The sequence below is a fragment of the Microchirus variegatus genome (assembly GCF_963457635.1).
Source record: "Microchirus variegatus genome assembly, chromosome: 10".
NCBI classification, from domain to species: domain Eukaryota; kingdom Metazoa; phylum Chordata; class Actinopteri; order Pleuronectiformes; family Soleidae; genus Microchirus; species Microchirus variegatus.
The window spans coordinates 2920531-2931222 of NC_139811.1; the positions used below are offsets into that span (position 1 = coordinate 2920531).

At 42.5% G+C, this 10692-nt stretch overlaps 1 protein-coding gene across 1 annotated transcript; it reads right to left on the bottom strand.

The window, feature by feature from the left end:
- Nucleotides 1-2720: 2720 nt before the first annotated feature.
- Nucleotides 2721-9691, bottom strand: rundc1 (RUN domain containing 1; the record flags this gene model as incomplete). Its single annotated transcript, XM_083896955.1, has 5 exons — nucleotides 2721-3762; nucleotides 4403-4498; nucleotides 4618-4816; nucleotides 5908-6066; nucleotides 9296-9691. The coding sequence occupies 5 exons, from the start codon at nucleotides 9689-9691 to the stop codon at nucleotides 2900-2902; spliced, it is 1713 nt and encodes a 570-aa protein (XP_083753081.1). The 3' UTR covers nucleotides 2721-2899.
- Nucleotides 9692-10692: the final 1001 nt, after the last annotated feature.

Here is a 10692-nt window from a genome sequence, read left to right on the forward strand (position 1 = left end):
CAACTTTGACCCCAACGACCAACTACGTCACTTCCGGAAGTAAAAAGGTCCTAAAAAAACATATTTCGACTGTTTGGTCTGTAGCTATTTGTAGTCATGCTTAAAAAGTAAGATATTATATTATATTCACATATAATATATACAATCAAAAAAGTACTATATTACGGAAGCGTTCACTGAAAAAAATGGCTGCTTTATGAGTTAATTATTTTATTTTATTTTATTTTATTTTATTCTATTTTTACTCTTATGTTATGTTTTATTTATTTTTTACTTACATTAGAGCGTAATGTTTACCTTATTGTATTTTATTTTATTAGAGTCTTACTTATATTTAGAGTGTGATTTTTTTTTACCATATTGTATTTTATTTTTATCCTATTTTTACTTCTTTTTATTTATTACGGCCTTGCACATTTTCTGCATCTCTTGCCCGGGGGAGGAATAAAGTCACTTAATTCAAATTAATTATGTAATTTTTCCAGGGTTTTTGTGTATACATATATATATGTACGCATATGTATACATATATACGCATATGTATATATATATATATATACGTATATACACATATACATTACACATTTACTTACATAAAACAACAACAAACATGTATGATGATGTAAAAAGTCACGTGACACAGACTGATAAACAGCACAGCGGTTCATTTATTATACGTTTCCTGTGTTTACAGCAGTTGGTACAGTAGGTATGAAACAAAACATGATAAAAAACACTAAATCAAGTCCACGGTTCATGTCACCCAATATATTAACTGTCATTAAAGGAATTTTTAAAAAAAACAAAAAAAAACAACAAAATATTAACACAATTTAAATCATCAGCGATGCGACAGCGGCTACATTAATCGTCTGATCGATGATATGTTCTTTCCTACTTCAGTGTTGAGCAAAAACATAAATGAATAAATGTCAGAAAATACAGCTTTACACAGTTTACAGAGTGAATACAGACCAGAAGGTAAGATAAAATAAAAACATGTGTGTCCAGGTGAACTAATAAGGGATTAGTCAGAGGTTTGGACCCAGGAACCATGATGTTTATGAACACCACATGTAAAATAACCTCAGTTTAAAAGCATCTACAGTTTTTTTTTTACATTCAGTATTTAAAGTGATAGTTCAGGTTTTTTGTTGTTGTTGATTTTGGTTGTGTGAGGTACTGGCACAGCGCCCCCTGCATGTGGGACAACAGGGACACAAAATAACAAGATTTTAGCCTCACTTACTGTAAAATACGTCAATATAATTATTTTAGCCAGACACAACAGCGAGTGCAACAAATGCTAAGTTACTTCCGAGTACCCGCTACGCCACGACATCGACGTTTTAAAAAGAAAGAACGAAAAAAACCTGAACTATCCCTTTTCAGGATATGATTCGTGCAACTCAGCAGTTTGAGGAAGATTTTGAAGGAAACATCTCAGATAAACAAGGTAAAATAACAGTGCTACAATCACGTTAAACATACGTTGTCGGTGGGAAAGAGCAGCAGATCATACAGGGTCGGCATCATCTCCACACACACACACACACACATGCAACAATCTGTGACCTGAGTGTTACTTTGACGATTATCGGCTCTGCTACATGCGATTGATTCAGCTCAGCAACGTTTGTGGACATTTCTTGCAGTATTTTAGCGTGTGTTAGGGCTGCAACAGACACTTGTTTTCTGTCTGTCAGTCGTTTTTGTCGTCGTTTGGTCCATTAAACATCTGAGGACCTGGATTTATTTGGATTTAATGGCTGTAGATTTGTCAAAAAAACATGTGCGATAGTAAACAGAGCTGCACTGATGAAACGCTTTATTGACTTTAAAGTGATGATTTAAAACCAGGGGTCACAAACCCAAATGACCTGATTATATTTTTATAATTCATAGCGTTACGCAAATAAAAATAAATTAAAAACAAACGAAAGGTAAAGTGATTTCAGTGTTTTTGGATTAAAATCAGATTATTCTTTTTTTTACAGTTATAACAACAATAGCGTGAATTTTGGTTATCGTGACAATGAGTTTTTTTTCGCATTGTCCCACGCATGCTAGCAACAGTAGCTACACCAGAACAATGCACCAGGTGCGGCCCACTGGACAAAGCTCCGCCCCCTAACACTGGAAGTCGCAGGGTTTTTTTGTAACGCGAGTAATACGTTTTGCGCCATTTTGTAAAATTGTTTTTCGCAACGTAATTCAACGTAAAAATAAAAAAACATTCCTAGAATTACTTCATCTGTTCCGTCGTTTGCCGTAACTTGTGCACATCGCGAATAAAAAAAAACACGTTTTATAGCCACTGTAAAAGTTTAAAGCGCACTTTTTTTTTTTTTACAAGCGTCGCAGTAATATCGTAGCTTACGATAAAGAAATGTTCATATCATTGAATGCCTGTTTGGCATTGGATAAAGTTTAAAGCAGATTTTTAAAACGATCACAGTAACTTCGTGAATTGCAGTTATTTCGGTCGAGATTATCGCGCTAACAATTTTTCATATCGTCTATGAGCCCAAGTAGCAAAGACACAAATTCTGCCCTAAAATACTGAAAGTCGCGTTTTCCGTCTCATGTTTTTTTCTAGTTTTCTCATAGTTTAAATGTCAGTGACATCTGTTTGATTGAATTTAATTAATATTTTGAAATATGAGTCGCGTCAGTTCATAGTTTCCTGTATTTGTATGAATTGTTTTGCACTTATCATAATGATAATGCGGTTTTAGTCTGGATAATTCTTTTCTCAGACTGTAGATTTGACTTCAGATGCTTAAATGACCTTTAAAAACGTGACCCCACTTCAAGTACAAAGACATGCAGGTACAGTTGGCGTTGGCGTCGCGTGGTTTCCGCTGATAAAAACTGTTTTTTTTTCGCCGCCGCCTCCTCAGAAAGCGTCCTTAATGTTCTTCAGCTGCCGCACAGCCAGGTCCACGGGGAGGCTGAACTTGAGGTGGCTGATGCGGCCCAGGATGCGCAGGGCCCCCTCGAAGCCGGTCTGCGCCATGTAGCTCCAGGCCTGGTAGTGCGGGTGGACCAGCGTCCCCGACTTACACAGCAGGTTGAGCCACGACACCAGCCGCTGCTCGTTCAGCGCCATGCACACCAGCGCTTTGAACTCCGTGTCCGGCCCCCGCTTGTAGCGCCCGTGCTCCTTCAGCACGGTGTGGATGGCCCACAGCAGCGACTGCTTCGGCGTGACGGTCACCGGGCCGCCCCCTAAGGGCAGCCTGAAGGACTGCGAGAGCTGCCGCGCCGGCGTCTCCACAAAGGCCTTGCCGTTTTTGGAGTGGTAGTATTTGACAAAGAGCTCCCACGGGTGCATGGGCTGTGTGTCGGGTCTGTAAGGCAGCAGGCAGGAAATGGGCGCCAGCACGAGGCTCATGGTCTGAGAGGGCGAGAAGAGGCCGTGCGACAGCAAGTCTTTCAGCGCGATCGCCAGCTCCTTCCTCACGGCCGCCGTCAGCTCGTCTCGGGGCCCGAGGGCCGCGTTGCTGGTGTAGTTGACGACGTGTTCGACGGACTGATGCCGTCGCGAGCCCAGCACCCGCACCCTGTCCACGGCCTCCTCCAGGCGCTGCAGCAGGGGCCCGTAGTCCCTCACCGTGGGCTCCTGGGGCCACATGTTGGGGGGGACGCGTCCCGCCGCGCAGCCGAACTGACTCGCGGCGAAGATCTGCAGCACGGCGAGGGCTTTCTGGATGAGCTGCAGGCCGGTCTCACGCATCCTCTGGGCCTGTTCAGGGTCCACTGTGGACCAGACAACATACAAATACATTTATATGGACAGCACGGGTTTGAACTGTTAATAAAAGGGTTTCACAGGCAATAAATCATGAAAAATAACAAGCACACACTGCAGGGATTAAATATGGCAACAAGGAAAATAAGAAATATTTGTTGACAGCTTTTAATCACCTTTAAAAAACAGTTTTTTTGACTGGAAACTGAAGTTTCGAAACCACTTATTCCCCCACACCAAAGTCCATAGAGAAAATCTTCGTTTTTAGCACACAGGGACACAGGAGCTGCTGGTCGTCTGCTGCCTCGTGTGTTACGTTTGTGACGCTGAGGTCAATCTGAACAAGGGATTTCACACACAGACGTCACAGAATAACACGTGTGAAGTTACAAAAGGAGGCAGCAGTGGATCCACAAATCCTGTGTGCTGTGATGCTAAAATCGCTGGTTTTCTCTATGAGGTTTGGTGCAGGGGTAAAGAATGTTGTTTTTAAAGAGTGAGACAATCTCCTTCCTGTCCTATTCTGATTTTCTACCAGCAGGGGGTGTGAACGTGTCAGCATTCACACTTTAGTTGAAGAATCTGTGCTTGTACTCCTTGCGTAAATGACAATAACATCACTACTTTGTTCACTTTGACCCGTCTGACCTTTCTTCTTCAGTCCCGGAGCTCTGGCGCTGGATCCTGCTGCCTGCGGCTGCTGATCGAGTCCACCGTCCGACAGGAGAGGATTCCCCACCTCGTCTGTGTTGTTTTGGCACAAAAAAGCAAAACGTTAAAAACATTGGAGTAACAAGTAAAAGAAAACCAACGCAACTGAACTGGGATCCTCCAGCTTGTTGACAGGCTGGCCTAACCCTTACCCTGGATGAAGTTGATGAACATCTCCAGGTCCCTGATCTGGGTTTTCAGCTGCTCCACCAGCTGCTCTTTGACCCTCACGGGGTTCACGATCTGAGCGATGGCACCGTCCACTCTCTGCCGCAGCTCCTCCGGCGACAGGTTCCCGATGTCCTCGTTCAGGTTCACGTCCAGCTTTTTGATCAGCTCGTCGATGATGACCTGAAAGAAAACAGTGGGTTTCTTTCAAACCTTTCAGGAACTGAATCTTACAGGAACCGAACCTTGGAGGAACCAAACCTTGCAGGAACCAAACCTTGCAGGAAACAAACATTGCAGGAAACAAACCTTACAGGAACCAAACCTTACAGGAACCAAACCTTACAGGAACAGAACCTTACAGGAACCAAACCTTACAGGAACCAAACCATACAGGAACCAAACCTTACAGGAACCAAACCTTACAGGCACCAAACATTGTAGGAACCAAATATTACAGGAACCAAACCTTACATGAACCAAACCTTACATGAATCAAACCTTGCAAGAACCACACCTTATAGGAACCAAAACTTGCAGGAACCAAACCTTACAGGAACCAAACCTTGCAGGAACCAAACCTTACAGGAACCAAACCTTGCAGGAACCAAACCTTGCAGGAACCAAACCTTGCAGGAACCAAACCTTACAGGAACCAAACCAAAACTTGCAGGAAAGTGTCGCTGCGTCTGCCAATGTTTATGTACATGTTTATGTTATCTTTTATTTACTTACTTATAAGCAATATACAAGTATGCAAATATTAAATATATTAAAAATATGCAGATATACTAAATATAAAAAATATCTATATTTTATAAATGTTTTCAGTTTAGTTAAGATTCTGATCTGATCGGTATCAAGCTAGCGCAGTAACCGTCCTCTGGCTTTTCTTATTCAAACACCTAACAGTCAGTTACTGGTGCCTTTAGTGAGTCAATGTTTGAGTTGTGTTATTTAAAGATCCATTTTTGCCCGTAAAAAACATAAAATAAACTGAATTCAGAAACAACCAGGCAGGAAAAACTACACCATGTACAATATTCATGGGCAGTTTATTCAATTTCTTATCGGAAATCATTTAAAATGAGTGGATAACTTGGAGAGGGAACTAAGAAGATAAATAAAGTAACGCCTGAAGCATTCAAAACAACTGGTGCCTGACTCGTTTCCCCCTGATCTGAACCAGGTAAACACTTTGTCATGTGTTGAAAGAAAAACCTGTCGATCACAGTCAGTTGGTGCCTCTCGTCCCCCCCCCCCGTCGTACGCACCTTCTGCCTCTCCATGACGACCGACTGTGGCAGCGAGTCGTAGCTGCCCTCCTGGTAGGCGAAGCGCTCCAGGTCGTCCAGCTGCGTCTTCAGCTGGAGGATGAGGTCCTTCTGTTTGTCTCTCTGAGCCTCCAGACGCTCCCTCTTCTCCCGCTCCGTCTGACCACACAAACACACAGAGTTAAAGGTTTTTAGGGTTTTATTTTAAGACGCTTTATCCATCCATCCATCCATTATCTACCGCTTTATCCTCCACCGGAGGGTCGCGGGGGGCGCTGTGCCCATCTCAGCTGACATTGGGGTACACCCTGGACAGTTCGAAGACGCTTTAACGTCATTAAAAAGTACGTTTATCTGGTTAAAATCCACGCCACATGAAGTCTGCGATATGTCAACAATAGGGTTCGCCACAGCCTTTTCTGACGCTTGTAAGCCGCTCACGTCCCGCACCAAAGTCTACAGAGCACGCAGGAGTCGTTGGTCCACTGCTGCCTCTGTTTGTTGTGTTTTATTTTGTGACGTCCGTGTTTAAAATCCTTTGCCTAAATTTACCAAACTGACACAAACACGGCAGCGGTGGAGCAGCAGCAGCAGCTCCTACGTCCACCGCTCACTAAAAAACACACATTTTCTCTATGGACGTTGGCCCCCGTTTACATGAGGACTTCAAAATATTTTTATCGGAAGTGCTCTTCGTTTAGACGGTGAATCTGAAACCACCCTCCAGAGTGGAAAAGTTGAATACGCTTCGTTTCGTACCGTTGCTATCGATTAATCGATTACTAAATTAATAAAATTCATGATTAAAACAAGATTTCTTATCGTTTTAGCTTCTTAAATGTGAATATTTCCTTTGGTTTTTTTGCTCCACATAACAAAGAAATCATTAAAACTGAATCATTTTGGTTTGTGGACAAAACAAGACATTTGAGAACATCTTCATTTCCAGCTTTGACAAACACTGATCAAAGTTTTTTTTACATTTTCTGACATTTCATGTACCATCCGATTCATCGATTAATCGAGAAAATAAGCGACAGATTAATCCATTACGAAAATAATCGTTAGCTGCAGCTCTAGTAGCCATGTTTTGGTTTTCGCGGCGCAGATAAGAGAATAAGGAAGATTCTACGCATGCGCTCAGACATGGTGGTGTTGTGTGAAAGTGTATCACAGCGCCACCTAACTGCCTGGCATGCATACTGCATACCCAATCCAATTCCACACATTTTTTGCGTCACTGTACGCACGCAGGTTTCGTCATCATGTAAACGTAGCCTTTGGCGTTGGAAGAGTGAGCGAGCAATTAACGTAAAACATATCCTTAAAGATATCAGAGCTAAAGCTTAAGATTTTATGAGGTGATCCTTTTGTGAAGTTGCTAAACTGGCAGCCATGTTTTTTTTATTGACAGTACCCCTATATAACATATTTAATGTATGGGGGAAAAATACACAAACCAAACCTTAAAAGACACATTACTCACCAGATCCACCTGAATGAAAAGCATGTAGGAAAGAAATAGGGAAAGAAAGACTTTAGCACGGACACATGATGAGAAATTAATTAAATCTTAATTCAGTTAAGGTTAAAGTGGGACAAAAAAAGGCAGAGAGCAAACACAGCGTCAGGAACAAAGCCGGCTGCTCCAACACTGATGTTTACACAGAAGCCTTTATTAAACAGATAAAGATCTCACACAGACTCTTTTTAATGAGCCGGCCTGCAGCGACGTGAGTCACACACCTGTGGCAGAAAACCACGTTTTCCATCAGAGATAAGAGCTGCTGCTGCTGCTGCTGCTGCTGCTGCTGCTGCTGCCTACAGTGTGACGCAATAATCCCTTCTATTCAGATTAAGGATAAAACAGGAAGATACTCGGTATCCAAAATAACTGGAACGGACATCGGAAAGCATTATGATTTAGAGCTTAAAGGCGCCATATGTAAGAATGTGGCCAAAATACCGAGGTCTTTTAGGTTTCGTTTTCTGACGTAACTGGCAACCCGTGGTTGCTCGGCAGCTGAGACTCTACAGACTGCAATGATTGGTAGACGGCGGTAGGTGGCGCCACATGACGCCAAAACATGATTTCAAAACATAAACATGATTTGCAGTCTGCAAAATATTTTTTTTAATGCAAATATTTAGTCTGTCCTGTTGTTGTTGGTGAGTTCAGTTTGTTATATGAACATTATTCCTGAGTCTCTGTGACATATTAGGAGGATTTTATGGCCAGTTGCTGTAGATTTATTACATAATGCACCTTTAAATAATTACTCGATTATTACTTGATTACTAAAGTAAAGAGAGAGACATGAGGACATCAGTGTATTATGATTTGAAGACGATTAAAAGATCAGTATCAGTTCTGACAGGTGAAGGTTAAAGGTGATATATGCAGATTAAGTAAGCAGTATTTTATATATATATATATATATATATATATATATATTTTATATATGCTATAAAACGAGTAAATCGGTATAAAGACGCGTTTAGACTGCAGGTAAACGTCCGTTCAGCTATGCAAGGTCAAAAAACTATTTTCCACAGTCATTTTGTTTCCCGATTTCTGTCCCAGACACAGCTGATCATTCTGATCCTCCCTGTTTGTAAATAGTGATCGGGAAACGGCTAATTTAAAACGAAAATGCGTTGGCCCTCAAGTACAGGGACCTTTGAGCAGAGGCGCGCAGCTTGTGAACAGGCAAGGCAGGCAACTGCTTGGGGGCCCCCCCGACACTCGGAGCCTGAGGGCTGTTTTTACTGAAATGTGCAGTGACAGCCGCCTTCCCGTCCCCCTTAAACAACAATGGACGATTTGCAATGACATCTCAGTAGTAAACCTCCCTAAAGGGGCCCCACCTCACTTTAACCTGTGTGAAGTTATCGTTCTGCAAGTTTGAAAATGAAGAGGATTATGTACAGTGTAATGCATATCTTTTTTACTCAGTTTATATATGTTTCTTTCAGTTATTTACAGCATTTTATTGTTCTGTGTATTTATATTGTTTTATAATGTGGGTTCTTTACAGTGTAATGTATTTTTTTCTAAGTATATATAGTTTCTTAAAAGCTATTTACAGTATTTATTGTTCTTTACATTTATATTTTCACATACTTTTTTAAGGTTTTTCCGTGTTATTTCATTCATATTGGGAAAAAAAATATTTTGAACTGAATTATTTGTAACATAATGGTGATGATAGGGCCCCCTAGGAATTTTTGCTTAGGGCCCCTACAGACCCTAGAATCGCCTCTGCCCATGAGGGTCAGTACATCACATATAGGACCTTTAACACTGACACTAGGTTGACACCTGTCACCAGGCCGTGACCTCTGACCTCTGACCTCTGTGTGGTCACGGTGGTCGCGGAAGCCTCACCGAGTTCTCCAGCTGTTTGGCGTCCTGAGCCCTGCAGCCGACCACATGAGGACAGCCTCGGAAGGCGAACTCCTCCAGCTCCGCCAGCATCCGCTCCTTCTCGTCGCTCTGGGCGTGAACGATCTGCTTGAGTCGGAACTGGACCTGCGCGAAGTGGGAGGTGAGGGCGAGCAGAGAGGAGTTCAGCTGCTGCTGCTCCTCCTCCAGCCTCCGCAGCTTGGAGGCCATTCCCTCGTCGCTGCTGGCCGAGGACGAGCCTCTCTGCTTCGGATGCGCAGCGCCGCGGCTCCCGCTCTCATCCTCGGGACTGGCCACGGCGCCCACCGGTGCCCATCGCTCCCCAGCGCCGGCTAACACAGCCTCGCTGTCCGAGGCCGACAGCTCCTCCGTGGACATCGTCGACGGCGAAGTTCAGTCCCGCTGTTTAACTGCGCCGCCCGGCGTTAAAAGACGAGTTTAGTTTTTCGTATTTTGTCAAGAAAACTGGAAGAATCGTCACCGCCGGAGTAACAGGTGTACGGACGCCATCTTGGAAAGAATGATTCATACGTCAAAAAGCTGTGCTAGGAAAACACCGGAAAGCGACCACCCTTTTCTTCAAAGTAAAAGCCTTCAGTAAAGGCTGGGTTATCAAGACGGCCAAAAATATATTCTACCGATATTTTAACGTATTTTAACACAAATACAAGTACGTGACACACACACACGCACACAGACTGGAACCTAAGGTGCGAAGTAATCCGTCATCTCTGAACGTGAGAGATTAGTCACTTGTGCTTTTATTCTGAATGAATTGACCGGATGTTTGGGTTTTTTCACACCCACACGCTTTAGGCTGCTCACAGAGGGAGGGAGGACCGGTGAAAACAAACAAACTGACGTCATTTAGAGAATAAAGGCGTGACGTATAAGAAAAAAAACGTATGTAAATAAGATTATTTGTTCGTTGTTTCACAGTTTTAAATGAAAGTATATTCAATACATCTGTGTTTAGCACTGTAGGGTGCTAATATTTTACCCAGGGCTGGCCCAAGTTTTTGTGGGGCCCAAAGATGAATTAGAATTTGGGGGGGCCCCCTCGCATTTTCACATTTTTTTAACATTTTAGCATTGTGTTCCCTGTTTTGATTTCATGTTAAGATTTATATATACATATATATTATGATATATTTTTCTCCCCAAACGATCGCATTTTTGAGGTACTTAAATGTTAGTGAAAACAGATGAAAATGTTTCTAAAATAAGGGAATACATAACAAATAGTGCAAAATGTCTCAGTTAGCGCCCCTCAAAGGCAAAAACCCAGTATCACAAAGCTGAAACTAAGTTGCATGACTCAGCTCAAAATCATCAAAAAAGACCACGAGGACCATGTCCTCAACTCAACAGGAAGTGGG